A 17,405-nucleotide genomic window follows, 5' to 3' on the forward strand; every position below is an offset into this window, starting at 1 on the left:
TTTTAGAAAATTGGTTATTGGCATAAAAATTAATTATAAATGTTTTTCCTTTGCGTCATCGATAAAATTAGTGGACTAAAAAGCTGTATAAAACTCTCTCTCTATCCAATTTGATGTCCATTCGGCTACAATTCTCACCCGGCAAAAGTACTTTTTTTACATATTTCTCTTCCCACATATTATGCCTCTTTGTTGCTGTTAATGGTAGAAAACGTTTTCATTTATCGTCACATTCTTCTGGATTTCTCCATTGCCAAGAAGAAAGTGTAGTGATAATTTCGTTCTCACGTACGTGAATATTCAGAGGAATAACAAAAAAAGGACTCAGGTTCCTTGAGAAAACCTGGTAAAATAATCTAGGCCATGACTGTTTATATTTCCCTTAACGATTAACGCGTAATGGGATAACAGCAAGGCATTTTCCAAGTGTATAATTATATAAAGAGCGATATATCCGTCATAAATTGTCTAAAACTTTCAACCGACTCTTCCTAAATTAACATATCGTGCGCGTAGATTTTGTGAAAGTTAGGTTATAAATTAATAAAATGCACAGTTTTCAAAGTTGATGTCGTTGATATTTCACGTTTATATCCGACGTGTATTCAATGCGGTAGGGAGAATTGTTCTATACTTTTAAGCTGTCCATCTTTGTTAGGTACTACACTGGCTCATCAGTATTCAGGTTCGTCCTTCCGCCTACAAAAGTAACGATATTGTTTACAAATGAACATTGGAAAGGGCCGTCGGTTTTATTTAACTTCTCCCCAGCCAAAGCGTTCCGCCTAACTGAGGTCTCCAGGCAAATGGAAGAGAAAAGTATCGGTTTACCATGAACCAACCACTAGCTATCTGTTCACGTGTTGATTTTGTACAAATCTTTGGGATAGTTCTTACGATAATTGGTATAACAAACAGGAAATATAGAATTTGATCAAAATTCTTAATTCGTGCAGGCCATCTTTTGTTATTCCAAAGAAATTCAGATTAATTTTTAAGGAACATTCCAATTTCCAGGAGATTTTCTCAAGCGGGAAATGTCAATTTATTAAAATGGATATTACTGATTGGTCTGCTTCTTACATAACTTACAGAACACAAAACCAGGGCTTTTATTAAAAAAAATACAATTGAATAATCTAAAACATGGTATTACTTATTTCCTTCGATAACACATTTAAATGAAATTCATTAGAGTTTGTTCCGATTGACCGAATAACGTTTTTCAATTAATTAATCTTTATATAACGTATTGATTGAGATAAAAAAGCCAGTGTCACGAGCGGGATTCGAACCCACGACTTCGGCTAAAACGCCGCTACTCTACCACTCGAGCTATCATGACTTCGATCCAATCGGAACACTAACTTCCCATCTCAACCTACCTTCGAATTTTCCCTCCTTTTTGCCATTTTTCAAATGTCGTGTAATCAGGATTCAATTCTCGGCGACAAATGAAATGGCCACGGAGAGCTTTGGTGAGGATATACTTCACTTTTTATCTCAATCAATACGTTCTATAAAGATTAATTAATTTGAAAATGTTATTCGGTCAATCGGACCACGAACTTTAATGAATTTAATAAGTAAAATGGACAAATACGCCATTTTATTCAGCCGATCGTTTTATTATACGGGAGTTTTAAGCTGTTATATTAAGTAATATTCAAGTTTCAAAAGAAAGTCGAGACGGGGAGCATAAAATTATTGAAGAGGAATCTTTTATACTCGATTTCTGAAAGGATTGAGTACCGGACGCGAACTCGTCGTCAGCAAAGATCGGGATGGCGGCAGCATTCCTCAGTCGGATCGTCTGGATCAAAGGCTGCTAAGAAATTCCAATTTATTTTCTGTAATGAAAACTCGTCGGCCAAATTCGCCCGATTGTTGAAATTATATGGAATCACCTATGAAAGTATAACTACTCGAAGAGAAACTCCGCAACAGAATGCAAACATCTATAAAGATGAGTCAATTCCCACAGTCATTTTATTAATCAAAGGATATCCATTATGACTTTCTTTTAATTTCCGAACGGTAGAAAGCCTGTGAATTCCGGGGTGCCGTCGAGTTGTATATAAAACCGAAGTAATTAATAATAATTGCAGGTAATGAATCGTTATAATTGGCAACATTGAAAATGACAAAATTCCCTTTATCGCCCTAGGAACATTCAATGACTTTAAACGCACATAAGAGGCAACAAAATGAACAATCGACAAAGTTTATTTTACGAATGTATAAATGTATCGTGACTTATAATAAGCTGGATAGATCTTCAGACATTTTTACACATTACATGTTCACTTTGTCTTTTTCCTTACATTTTACAAAACGCAATTTTGATACAATATGCCAGAAGCAAAATTGCAGTTGTAATTGGGTTGTCGAGTACTTAATAATTCTGCCGTTCTGCATGCGTGCTTGAAGCAAGTTGAAACATCTGCAGCTCGGGCAGACTTTAAACGACGTGTAAAACATTAAGAAGATGACATTTCGAGAAAAATCACGTTTAGTTATTACTGATCTCAAATGAACATCAGTTTTAACTGTTCACAAATATATAAAAAAAATGCCAAAAAATGTAGTAAAACAACAGTTTCGAACTCATTCACGCAAAACTCAGAAAACAAGAAATATCAGATGAACATACCTAGTGCCTGGCATTGTAGTATTTTTGACATTCCTTTGTTGACAAAGCCTCCTGATGATGATGACTGAGATATGAACCTGGGCGGTTGCAGTGATTCTGAAAAAAAAAAGAGTAAGTTTTACTTAAATTTTGAATGAACGTTGACAATACATTATTCGTTTTATGTAAGGTCTTGGTTGAGATAAAAGTTAGTGTCACGAGCGGGATTCGAACCCACGACCTTCGGCTAAATAATGGTCAATTGACCACTAAAAAAATACAAATGGATTAATATTTAATAAGTAAAAGAAGTATCACTTTACTAACAGCTCCCCATGGCCACTTCATAAGTCGCTGCCAAATTCGAACGGTTGTAGGTTGAGATTATTAAAACAACAAAATATGTCTGGTTTTCCCAAAGGGTAGCCTGATATAAATGATTTCAAACCTATGAAGACGCAATTGTTTTGGAAGTATCGGCGAGGAAATAAAAGGTCTTATCCCCGTATTTACGATTTATCCCATTTTATAATTTTTTCCCCTTGGGCTATTGCCGATTACTGGAATCATGGGGCCCCGTCGTCGGGCGGAGAATGCGAGGCCGACCCCCGTCCTTTCGTCTCTCCACTTTTCTACCACCTGTTGCATCCTCCCCATACGCAGACAATTCCCCTTTCCTTCGATCCTTTTTTTGTTCCCGACTTGCGGAAACTCAATGCGAACACCATCCCGTCGAATTTATTGGGAGGAAAATCACATTTAACAAAGTGGCACAAAGAGAATCTCGTCTGTCTAGACCTCCAGTTGAAGCAATTTATGCAGAATGGAAATATCTTATTTAAATTTCAAACATTCGAATACGTGAAAATTGAAATCTAACTGTCAAAGGTGTAACTTTTTAGGTTTAAGTTTTAACCTTTGGTTCATCCTGGTTCATCCACTTGACTACACATTCACTCTAATAAATACAATCACTCTTATACAGGGTGTTCGGCTACTCGTGTTACAAACTTCGCCAGTAGATTCTACATTCAAAATGGAATTAAAAAGTCCTAATTAACTATGGTCCGAGTCTCAGAAGTTTCGGAGTTGTTCCAATTTTTATGATTTTTTAAGATTTCACGACCTTGCTTCAAATAAACAATGATAACTCCAAAACTGAAAGGTTTTCCGTTGATACCATTGAAAACTACGTTAAATTTCCAATGAAATATGGTCAATACTAAACTTATAACCGTTCGTGAAATAAGCGTTTTAGTGGCGAGAACTTTGAATTTTTTTTTCAAAATTGAAAAACTTACTATGGTAACTCCTATTTCCCAACCTAGAGACCAGGAAATTTCAACAAACGTACTCCATTTATTATCCTTTTTAGTGGTGCAATTCCTTTTTTAATTACTTTTTCAAAGATGAAGAAATTGATGAAGGAAAGGAAAAAACCATGGTTGAAGGATTGGTATGGTGGAAAATTAAAAAAAAAAACTTAAGAAAATGTTGAAAGAATTTATTAAACTTTATTTAAATTTGGGTTCGAAACCGAAATATTTTAAGGTAACAAGTGTTTACTTATTTACCAACACGACTGCAACTTTGATTAAAGAATTATTGTATTATTATTTTCCGGAATAAAAGAATCTTAAGATTCAAAACGTTTTTAGTTATCTATGTGACACTAATTTCACACTGAGGCTATTTTTTCTAATGAAGAATACGATGATATACATCTTATGTACGGGTTTTGCGGGTTTAATGTGACGGCAGCCCGTCGAAAATAACATTGCTGAGGGTGGAGAGCATTTCAAATCAAAATTAAACTTAATAACAACAAAATTAACTTTAAGTTTAATAAATTCATTCAAAATGTCCTTAAGTTTTTTATTTTTTATTATCATTAATCTTTCCACCTTACCAATCCTTCAACCATGCTTTTTTATTTTCCTTCATCAATTTGTTCATCTTTGAAAAAACTAATTTAAAAAAAAAATTATACAAATAGTAAATTTTCAATTTTGAAAAAGAAAATGTTCAATGTTCTCGCTACTAAAATGCTTATTTCACAACGTTTACAAATTTTGTATTGATCACATCTTATTGGAAATTTAATGTGGTTTGCAATGGTATCAACGGATTTGTCCATAACCTTTTAATTTTGGAGTTATCATTGTTTATTTGAAGCAAGGTCGTGAAATCTTAAAAAACTTAAAAGAACAAGTGAATAACTCCGAAACTGTTGAGATTAGGACCATAGTTAATTAGGGCTTTTTGGTTTCTTTTGGAATGTTGATTCTACTGGCAAAGATTGTAACACGAGTAGCCGAACACCCTGTATACACAAAAGGTAACACAAACCGATAGACATGTATACCAAGTAGTATTTCTCCCTTACCATTTACACATAATACATAATTTTATAACTATTCTTATTGAGGTCCTTTGGGGCAATTCAATATCCCACCATCGTTTCAGACTAAATATTAACACTTAATATACAAAAGATAACGCAAAACGAAATATCCCCTGAGTATACCAGATAGTAACCAGTTCGATTCTGAAATAGTATTGAGCAAAATTTGAAGAATTTTCTATGCTCATGTTAAATTCATAAAATACGGTTCAATAACCTGTAGTATTTTAGACTATGCTAAAGAAACCCTAAGTTGAAGGTGGATTACGCCGGCAGATGACCGAAAACTTTTTAATTGCATTAGCTTGGATTACCGTTTTCATGAGGAAAACGCCATAAGGCTGACTTAACAGTAGCGAAAGAAGTTGTACAAATAAATACAGAATTGTTTGTAGGTTGTAAGTAGTAGTAAGTTGAGATGGAGAGTTGGTGTCTGAGGGATCGAAGTCACGATAGCTCAAGTGGTAGAACAGCGGCGTATTTAGCCGAAGATCATGGGTTCGAATCCCGCTCGTGACACTAACATTTACATTTCAACCAATACCTTCCATAGAAAGAATAATTAATTGAAAGAAGTGACTTGGTCAATTGACCACTAAAACGTAAATGGATTAATATTTAATAAATACAGAAGGTTACGTTACGAATATGGCCAGTACAAGAGCGGAATGTTAACTTTGTAGGTCTCGCTAATTTGTCTGTTAACCGGATGCCCCTTCTCGCCAGCTGGACGGAAACTTCAAAAGAATTCACACCATAATTCGAGAATAATTACAGCAATTCTCGTCAGGTCACGGAGGGTTCGCCAGCACCCTGCACGAGAGAAGTCGCGACAAAAAACATCCTGCAACGCTTTCATGTTTTTACTAAATTAACACAAACCCTAAAAATTGAAGGGTAAAGATTAACGTAAAAAAAGAGGGGGCAGTTTGTTTTAATTGGTTGAGTACATCGAGTAGGACTATGTCTTCTTCCGGCTTATGGAAAGTTTCCAGATCAGGAATGGGGTGTTTAAAAGGCACTCTAAGACGATAAGAGGGCAGAAGCGTAAAAATGAAAAGAGGCTGCAGGCGTTTAGAAAGATTAAGAGCGCTAAAGAGATTTGTCACTAATGGAACAAGGGAGTCCGTACAAGCGAAGCATCCCCTGATAAGTACCGATCTTGGAACGAGAAAGCGCACCTAAAAATAGTTAGACTACGACCCATAACCCAACGTGTTTAGCTTCTTAAGCTATTTCAGAAGACATCAATTACAGTGAACTTTAATTCTCTCAAGAGCTGTTCACCGTTTAAATTTTTCGTTTGGCGTTAAAGCCGCTTTTTTTTTTTTAAACCCGTTGTTATGAAAAAAATGTTGCTTTTCTATTCCTGAAAATTCCGCCTTTGGTGTTCGTTGGATGAGCACAAGTGACAACAACCCTCGCCAGTGTCTTATAAAGAATGGAATATTCATGGGGGTCAAAGATAAACGGCGCACTCACAATAATGGGGCCTCTTGAAGATTGTAACGCACCTCGCCGATATTGTCCTTCTGCCTTTTTATTTTTTAATTAAACTTAAATTGAATTTCGATTTAGCAAAACAGAAATACTTTAAAAGAAAATTCTTTATGTATATTTTTTGAATGTCATTTTGTTCAAACATAAACACCTGCAGTTACAGGATATTTCGAAATGTTTGTTACATGATTCATCAACGTCAATGTTTATGATGTTTATTTTGTCCGTCGATGTCGTAGTTTATTTGTTTAGATAGTCATTTAGGAAAACGTAGTTTGCCCATGCTTCATTAACATCAGTTATTTTGAACACCAAATGATTGACTGCCTTAAATAATTTGACCTGTTTATAATTTGAGATACTCTTTTGCTTTAGTTATTATAGTTTTCATTAACGCTAAAGCAGTGGCGGATCCAAACGGGGTGCAAAAGAGGAATTGCAGGGGCATCGGTGGCCGCAACAGTTTACGCGTTGACACGGCGCTCATCACTGTAAGGTAAAGGTCCCGGGTTCGAATCCAGCGGCCCTGCAATCGAACCCGACAATGGGCTTTTTTTCAAAAACATCGGTACCCCGAGGGTTCATATAACCTCGTAGTTACAATCCCCCCCCCCTGAGCCAAGTGAAGACGTTATATGTTATATGTAATATGTTTTAGTTTAGCCTTAATTTGCTAATGGGGTTATATTTCAGGATTATATAAACCTTCATATCTGATCAAACTTCCGATAAACCTTCCCTAAATTAAATCAATTTCCTCTTAACTTGTCACGCTTTGGCTTTTTTGACTCCCGGTTCGATACTTCGATCAATCGATTTGATATCAAGAAACCTGTATGTTGTTTAATTTTAGGTAGATTTCTTTCAAAAATCTAGTGCTCTCTAGCGGTCGCATTTTTGATCGCATACAAATGAAATTTGGCAGGGTGGTAAAGAATCCTACGGACGGCTGGGATTGTTTTTCAGCCAAAACGACTGGGGCCTCAGAGGCGATTCAAATAAAAAAAAATCATTCAAAATTTTTGCAAAATTTTCTCGCGCACAACAGCTCGGTTTGTTTAACTTCACCCCCTTCTAGCTCCGCCCTTCACTATTGGATTTTGGCATTTTTGCTACCGTTTTTAAGCTGGATTTTCCTGTAACTTTTAAGCTGGCTCAAATCTACGCAGTATTTTAAAAGTTAACATAATTTGACTAAATCCCATTTTTAATCAGGATTTTTTTCTCAAATACGGTACTTTTAAACATAATTTATTTCGTTTAAACGCTCAAATTAATTACTTTTTTTATAATAAAACGAAACCATAAGCGTTTCTTAATTTTTTGTTACCAAATATGCCAAGGTTTCTTTTAAATTAACAGAGAAATCACGGTAAAAAGCAAAAGTCCTTAAAATTGCGTATATTATTAATAAATATGGTGTGGCCATCACACATCTTTTTCCGTGAATCTGACATTGTTACCAAAAAGTAATAGTGAAGTAACGCGAGAAAATAATTAATTAAATAGCTAAATAAATTTTCAAATTAGGTAGTTGACTAGTAAACCATTATTTTATTTTCATTATTTTCAGGGGTCTAGGAAAAAATGGCCTCGAATCTAATGTAATTTATTGCCAGCTGTTAATAAGAAACAAAAACATTTGACTAATTTTTTATCCTATTGCAATATGTTTATGATGTCACGTTTTGTATATAATATCTAGATAATAATATATACCCATTGTTTTAAAATTATTCTATAATTTATTAGAGTTCGTTGTCCGATTGACCGAATAACATTTTTCATTTAATTAATCTTTATATAAGGCATAAATTATATAAAAGCCAGCGCCATGAGCGGGATTCGAACCCACGACCCTCGGTTAAATACGCCGCTGCTCTACCACTTGAGCTTTGAAAAATGGCAAAAAGGAGGGAAAATTCGTAAGGTGGGGTTGCGATGGGAAGTTAGTGGCCGAGTGGATAGAAGTCACGATAGCTCAAGTGTAGAGCAGGGGCGTATTTAGCCGAGGGTCGTGGGTTCGAATCCCGCACGTGGCACTGACTTTTTTTATCTCAACCAATGTCTTATATAAAGATTATTCTACAATTTTTAAAGTAGCAAGTTTTTAGCACCGCTGTTTTGATTCCGCACAAGAAAAAAGTCTACCTCTCACTCCTTATTGCTGTGAGGGTTTTTTTTGTTCGTTTATGTTTTGTGCTAAAAAATTACATTGCAGATCATGATTTTTTTCGTGATTAGACATGTCCTTCTGGTGCTTTTCTGATTTCTGCCTCTAATCTTCTTATTCGATCTCTTGATGTGATAACGTCTAAGTTGGCGATAAATTTTTTATATTCGTCAATGTTGGTGACTAAAAACATTTACTGTGCAGACGATGACGGAAAAATATTTTGGAAATTTATGAAAATTACGTGCCATTTTGAAATTAAACTATTCAAACATTTAGATTAAGTTTTTTTCCAGTTTTTCCCTTTGAAGGAGGAGATTGCGTTCTGACGAAAAAAAGATGTGTAGAGTTTTCTCTCAATTTGCCCGTTTTTAGGTCCCCTGTGAAAAAAAAAAAAAAAAAAAAAAAACGAAATTTTTAACCCCCCACGAGGATAAACCTGGATCCGCCCTTGTGCTATAGATCCATCATTATGAACATTGTGATTTTGGAATGAGAAAATCCTATGAGCAAGGATGGGAATCGAACCCTTTCTTAGTTTCTTAAACTTTCTTATAAATAGTACATCACGAATTATAATAATATCATTTAATATCACGAGAAGAGTTGTTGATTCAAACGGAAACCTTCTAGATAAGGGGCACAATGTGAACTGCAAATATACCGACGATTACAGTAAATGTTCGGCCAACCAAAATATCTGGAACAAAATGTTCGCTTTCGATTTTGAATCAAGTTTCATGACTTCAGACAATCCTGTCTTGAGATCTCGATATAAAGGCAAACTTTATTCTAATTTTCATCTGTCCATTCTCCCTGTATTTTAACTCTTTCACTTTAAAATCCGTTAAAAATGTCTGGTTTGAGTTGCTTCACTGATTAATGACTGATTTATCACTTATATCTAAGTCTATCTAATTTTTGAATTTGAGAGAACAAACTACTACAACACCTTTTACTTTAAAACCAGTAACCTGTGCGAAAATTGAACTCCTTTTTAAAAGCTTGAAAGATAATCCTTTTCATCATAACTTTTTAAATAATCTTGTTCTTAAAAAGATTTCTAAATTTAAAATTCCCCCTTTGGTATTCATTCAGTCAATATCCATCTGCTATTAAAAAATCCTTAGTAATACCATTATTTAAATCTGGTTCAAAAGCTAGAGGTTAATAACAATAGGCCTATTTGATCAACTTTATCCATATCCAAAATTCTAGAAAAAACAATTAAAAATAAATTATTGGACTTTTCTATTGAAAATAGAATAATTTCTCCAAAACAATATGGTTTTCTTCCTGGCAGATCCAATGAGCAAGCTTTTTTTGGTGTTACTAATTTGATTTCAAAAGAAATTAAAAAAGATAATTTCGTTTCTGGATTGTTTCTGGACATTAAAAAGGCTTTCGACTCTGCTGATCATAAGGTGATGCTAAAAAAAACTTGAGTGTACTGGTATCTCTAATATTCACCTTAAATTCCTTGAATCATATTTATCGGACAGAACTCTAGTCAAAAAGGTTGGAACAGTTAATAGCTCTCCTGTCCGCGTTGAATCGGGAGTACCACAAGGTACAGTTTTAGCCCCAATTTTGTTTCTTTCATATATTAATAATTTTTTGAAAATTAAATTCTCTGGAAAAATATTTATTTATGTAGATGATACTTGTAACATTTTTTCAGGTGATAATTTAATTAATTTTACAAAAAATATAAATAATGATATGAAAATGATTAATTTTTGGTTAAACACTTTTCATTGAAAAAGAAAATAAATACTAATAATTTAAAATTTGCTTTTCATACGTGTGATGATAATGATGTCCTTGCTTGCCTATCCCTTTTTCTTAGAGTGTTAGATATCTTGGCGTGACATCGGACTCGAATTTGAGATTTAATTTACATATTGATTCTTTGGTTTCCCGTATGAGAAAGCTCTTTTATAAATTTAGAATTTTATGCAACTTTATGAAAATTGATCTCTTAAGGGCAATGTATTTTTCTCTTGCACAACTGATATAACCATTGTATTGTTTCCTGGGGAAGTACTAATAAATGATAGACCATGACTCTGGATGTAACTATAAACTCACTTTTTAAAATTATTTTACGAAAACCGTATAGATATAATACGAAAAAATTATACAGTGAATTTAAAGTAATGAATCTATACCATGTTTGTGTAAAAATAATCTTGTAACTACTTACATCAGTGAATATAACACGAGACATAATTCATTGGCTAACTCACATTTTTTCCATGTAAAAACTATGCAATATTACAACTTTTCATTAAATATGGCGCTTTTTTTTAAATAAAGAAAGGATTATTATTCAAAATTTCCAAAACTACAAAGAAGGCAAAAAAATTATAATTTCAAAAATTTTAAATTGTAGTTAAGATATTTTAAACTCAAGAGTTAATTTGGTTGTTTTTTCATGCTAGAAGTTTTTTCTGTATTATGATTTTTTATATGTTTGTTTTTCATTTTGTAAAGATAAATTTTGTTTATTTCTCTGATTATCTCCAAAAACTCTTGCTGTCTAGTACAAGCTTTGCTTTTTGAAAGCAGGCAGGGATGTACCAAAATATTATTTTTTGTTATAAATTTATATGTAATGTACATTCTTGCGAATAAAGTTTTTTTTTCTTTACGAGGGTTCGCAACACTAGAGGTTATATCAACCCTCGGGGTGGCGGTGTTTTTGAAAAAAAGCCCATTTGTAAGTATGTCGGCTTCGAATGCAGGGCCGCTGGATTTGAACCCGGGATCTTTACCTTACAGCGATGAGCGCCGTTTCAACGCCTAATCTTTTGCGGCCATCAATGCCCCTTGCACATAACATGCACATGCATTTACTATTTCGTACATTTTTGTTGTCATTCAAAATCGACAATCTTGACTTTTAGAAAATAATAATGAGCCTAACATTTATCAGATGTGGTAATAAGTATATTTCTTCTCTTATCATGTCTACAAGGTGAGAATACCGCAACATATTCTTAACGGTAAAGCCTGCAAAAAAAGGGTGGAAACTCCCACTGATAACTACCCGGTACGGGGGTGCGAAACAAAATTATCTCCAGGGTTTTTTTCCAAATGCAAATTCGTTTCGTACACGGCACGTAAGACGTTGGATTGTGCAGTAAAGTAAAATCGCCCGTGTAAGCAAGCCCGGTGTTAATTTTCCACCGGGTGCCCTCTTAATGAGGCTCCCACAACCCTTTTTTAAATACAATCGTGTGAACAGCCATGTTCATCTAGGCACCGCCTTTTATCCTGTCAGAGATTCCCGAGAGACTTTCGGTCGACGAGCTGGGAAGCTCGGGAAAGAATAAAAATTTTAATAACAAACCGTTTTATTATTTTAAATATTTGTTTTTTAACATTGTGACAACGAAACCTGCTTTATCTACTCTGGAAAAGAAGTATAAAAAGTAAGTTTCTATTAATTATATTCCAATTCAAATCGTATCTGACACCACAATTAAACTAGAAAAAAAATAAACATTTTTTTCGCTTTTTCAATTTCAAACCCTAAAATGTTTGCATACCTCCTTATAAAACTGCTGAGAAGTAGATAGATGAGGCTAAACAGACCGGTTAGGCTATAATTTAAAATAAAGAAGGATATCACCGTTAACGACCTAACTCGCAATTGCCTTCCCTCTTTATTAAGCAACCGTGCATAATACTTCATCAGTTCGCTCACTTTATTTCCATTAAGGGCTAACAAAGGCCAATATTTCACTGCAGGATTCACTTAATCCTTAGAAGTGCATTTGTTCTTGCCAAATCGCTTGGACAGCTCGGAATCCGCTTCTTCTCGCTGTTTTTGGTATGGAACCTGATTTTCCAGCTCCTTTTTATACATTCACTCAAAAACTAATTACAATAATAAAAGTGTTAATTAATACTTACGCTCAGATTTAAATTTTTTTGGTATAGTACTAAAACTATTTACTTTCATCTATGCGATAAATATACACTGAATTCAACTACGTGAAATTTTGGATAGATTCTTCTGTTTCTAACCGAAAATTATTGTAAATAATTTTAATATTATGTGTAGTGAAAGTTGTGAAATTAATTTTAAATGGATAATATTCGCTTATTCTCGCTGCTTTTGCTGCACTGGTTGCAGGCACCTTGTATTGGGTTTGAAATTTTTTTGTCGATACATGTCTTTTTGTTATGTTTTATCAACATCGACATTTTAGGCGGACGTTTTTTTTAATATGATTTTACTATCGATGCTTTACCGATATTATTGTTCGATTTGCTACATTACTTACACAGATTAATTTTTCATGCACGTCGATCGATTTTTCTGTCAACGGATTCATTGATATGTTTTTTGTACTTTATAATGTTTATGTTAGGTGTTTTAACTTTACATATGATTTTTTAATGTAAGGTATTGGTTGAAATGATAAAGTCAGTGTCACGAGCGGGATTCGAACCCACGACCTTCGGCTCAATACGCCGCTGCTCTAACCACTTGAGCTATCATGACTTCGATCCACTCGGACACCAACTACCCATCCTACCTTTCGATTTTTCCCTCCTTTTTGCCATTTTGCAATTAATTGAAATAATTGAAAAAAATGAATTAATTGAAAGAAGCTATTTGGCCAATCGGACCACGAAATATAATAGATTACACATGATGTTTGGATCCTTTATTAGCATCGTTTTTCTTTATACGCGATATTGTCGCGTTCCACGTCTTTTCTAAAGATCTTTGGCAATTTACATTTATCACGCCGGTGAAAATTAAATAATTGTCGTTTCGATTTAGGATTTCATTTGCGATATTGAAGAAGAAATTGCAAGACGGTTGTAACGATTAAGTTCGAATATAAATCCGGGCGGGTTGCAAATGTGATTAGGTCCTTTGATAAAGTTATTGCTAAGCCCCGTTTCTTTGGTTTCTACGCCGCGAAGTTGTTACATCCAGCTTTCGCGAACATCGTTCTAACTTTTCGAATCAGGCTTTGTTTCATCCTCCGACTATTACGCTAATAGTATTTAAACGCGGCCCGAATCGGCCTACAAGAATTCAACAAAACAGAACAAAAACTTTGAAACTTTGTCTTTGTTAACAAAAAACCACCCTTATTGCCCTGTTAGTTATCGCAAACCTTATATCATAGCAATTGCTGAATTGACAGTATATTGATTACTAAATGGTGAGAACAGGATTTTTAAATTATACCAGCTCTGACAGATTTAACTGCTCGTGCAGCAGTTTTAAATGTTACTGGATAAAGTGTGGCTTGATCGTCTTCGATTATCCCGATCAGCCAATTACCACTGGTTCTTTTGTAAGACGGGTTTCTGCATTAAATTATCTTATGCATCTCTAGAAATACACATCGATACTATACATCGATTTTTAGACCGATTTTGTTTCAGTATTATTTTTTTTTTTTTTCAGCTTCCATGTGTTCTTACTATTACCATCAGCGGTGTTTACCTTAACCATCCCTAAGCAGAGATCATATCAACCCTTGGGGTGCCGGTGTTTTTGAAAAAAAGCCCATTTGTAAGTATATCGGGTTTGAATGCAAGGCCGCTGGATTCGAACCCCGGACCTTTACCTTACAGTGATGAGCGCCGTGTCAACGCCTAAACCTTGCGGCCACCGACGCCCCTGTGTTTTATTTTCAATGTTTTTATTAGATGGTTTAGCAACATCGATGTTTTTGTTTGGTGGTGCTCTGGTATTTATTATTTTCTGTTTGTGTTTCAAATTATACGTGCTATTTTAGTATTTGTTATTACAGCTTGTTTGAAAAGACTATAGTGAAAAGTATCGTATGTCATACTTTTTTAACAACATAATATTTTACAATTAACAAAAAAAATTATTTGTACATTTATATAGTTTATATTGAACACAGGCATATTTAATTTAACTGAACCGGGGCACTGCTGATCCTTTTTTTATAAAATTTATTTGTTACCTGTACATGATAATATACTTACAAATATGTACACATGATTAATCACATAGCACAACACTAGCACTAATGCCAGCACTGCACCGGTAGAACACATGCTTTGAGGAGCCAGCCATTGCTGGTACTCAGTGTGTGCGTGGTGGGTTGTCAGGATGGGATTAAGTGGAGAGGGCTCGAGCAGTATGGATAGGATGGTTCGAAAGGTTGGTGTGGTCGATTAGTTGTTGACGAAAGGAATGTGACGTCTGTGGATAGTGAGGTTAGTGGCATAATAAGGTGCTTTGACAATTTGTCTAAGGACTTTCGATTGGAAGGACTGCATGCGCTGGATATTGGAAGGCTTGGCAGAACCCCACAGTTCCACTCTGTATGTCCAAAGTGGTCCAATTGGTCTTAGTAAAGTCTTGTATATTGTTAGCTTTGTATTTTTCTTAATTGTCAATTTGTAAACAGAGGGGCCGAACGTCGAAAAAAGCTCAACTTCTAGTACTGAGGCATTGAGGAATTTGTGATGTTCTTATTTCTTACGAAAAGGCAGCGATTCGACAATACATATGGGAATATAATTATTGGATTGGACAAGAATAGGAAGAAACAAGGAGAAATAGTAAAAGAAAAGGTCTTGGTATAAATTTTCGTAAGCATAAGCTATAGGCAGATGAATCGTTGCTTTTTTCCTTCTCTAATTACTTTTTCAGAGGATAGTGTTTCTCCAACTACTCGAAAAAGTAATTAACCTTCCTTTCACGCTAAATAAATTTATTGTTTGATCTAAAGCCCGGATTCAACGGGTGAATAAACAGGTGGATTTTCCTCACTGGATTCTTATGACCCAATAAAATTTAATGTCAATGCGAACGTTTTATGACAGTTATTGCTTATATGCATAATGGAAATGGGCTGACAATACGCACCCATCGCCTTTAGGATCAAGGAATGTATTAAACAAACCTCCAGATTAATGGATTAATTATAATTATTACAATATTAACCAGATTTTTTAAGAAAAACGAATTTCATAGAAATAAAAAGAGGCATTTTCGTCCATAGTCGGCTGATAATCGTACAAAACGATTAAGTTGACTATTAAGATTTTCTGCGATGTTAAGCTAGAATGAGAGGTTTCTGTAATTCCAGGCGTTTGTTTTCAACGGGAGAAAAGCTTATTTCAACTTGTTTTATTCATACTTATCCTGCGCCGGGGAGAATTTAGTTCTCCGTAATTACAGCTTCAAAGAGCTTCGGACAATCTATTAACATTTAACGTCACTCGGCAAGCTACTTTGTAGAAATAAATAATCTCGGGAATTATAGAAATGCGACGGCCGACACATTAGCGGCAAGAGAACGCCTTCATAATTTCATAAGGTAACGAATTATTTATATGCACCGGGAGGGAAATTCAAAACGTGTAATTTCTGCTGTTTTGAGCACTTCTCGCAAACTAAATCTTACTACGACAATATATACATTTCTTGACTTAATTGCCCAACACAGTGAAAATACCATCTCCAGTATTTTGTAAAATGTATTGATATTTTCATTCCATGCTTAATAAAAATAGATTTTTGCTATAATCGATAGTTTTAGTCTATTTCTTTTTCAAAATCAAAGTTTTTCTGAGATGTCGTCTGCGGCATGATAAACTTGCTGTATGATAGTTGCGTACCATTCTGGTCTGCATATTCACGCGCCCCTCAGGGAGGGTTGGAGGATCATAGACAATTGTCAAACAATCGAAGTTTTTGTTCAATGTTTTCGTCTTGTGATCACGTATATCAATCATGTATCAATCATAAGAGCTAACAATTTACACTGATCTCGGCGAGTTACAGCCGACAATTACATTTTTTTTACTTAGTGCTTCTGAGATTGAAGAGATTATAGGTCGAAGAAATTTATAATGGCATGTGTTAGTGATATTGCTCCACAGGTGCCCATTTGCATTAGCAGCTTTTGTAACAGCTTAAACACTTATACTACTATTTACATTATAAATTTAAATATCACAGAAAATATCACATTTCACAGGAAATATCACGTATCACAGACATTTTCACATATCACTCCAAGACGTCTTGCAATGTTTTTGGTATTAGACGGGAGGCCACCCTGCTGCCTAGGTTGAAGTGGACTGCTCTCTGCACCTGGGGAAGCTTCGTGTGAAACGTCCTAAATCTCGTCCTGATGTGTTCTTCGATGCTCTCCAGTTGAAACTCGCGGGGAAGCTGGTCATTCCGGACAAACTCTGCATCCGTAGCGATCCGTAGTACTTTGTTTTGCAGGGTTTGGAAATTTTTTAGTTTTGAAGTGGAAACCGCTCCCCAGACCCCGCAACCGTAGAGCACCAAAGGACTTATTAGGGACTTGTAGAGCAGTCCCACTTCTGGCTATAGTTTGGACTTTCGGTTTATCATGGATTAGAGCCATGCCCAATCGAGCGTACCCCTCCAATAGCTTCTTGTTGATCTGAGAATTCCATGTGAGTTTCCTATCTAAGTACACACCCAAGTACTTGATGGCACTGCCAGGCGGGTTCCATGGAATGCTCGTTCCTTCTATGGAGAGTGCCAGTAAATAGTAAATGTACGGTTTATTTATATATACATAAATAGCAGATAAACAAAGTTGATAAAATAACAAGAACAAAACAACAACAAATATTAATAATAATTATTATGTTTTCTATGTAAGGTCTTGGTTGAGATGACAAAGTTAGTGTCACGAGCG

General features: G+C 34.9%; 1 protein-coding gene across 1 annotated transcript in view; it reads right to left on the reverse strand.

The window, feature by feature from the left end:
- Positions 1–17,405, reverse strand: part of LOC106664283 (protein sidekick) — a 93,947-nt gene that overhangs the window by 72,982 nt on the left and 3,560 nt on the right. The window contains exon 2 of the mRNA XM_024229201.1: positions 2,654–2,749. Coding sequence (XP_024084969.1) covers positions 2,654–2,684 — 31 coding nt within the window. The 5' untranslated portion in view covers positions 2,685–2,749. The remainder of the gene's footprint in view (positions 1–2,653; positions 2,750–17,405) is intronic.

The sequence above is a fragment of the Cimex lectularius genome, unplaced genomic scaffold (assembly GCF_000648675.2).
Source record: "Cimex lectularius strain Harlan isolate CLEC.00 unplaced genomic scaffold, Clec_2.1 scaffold373, whole genome shotgun sequence".
In the NCBI taxonomy this organism is placed as follows: Eukaryota; Metazoa; Arthropoda; class Insecta; order Hemiptera; family Cimicidae; genus Cimex; species Cimex lectularius.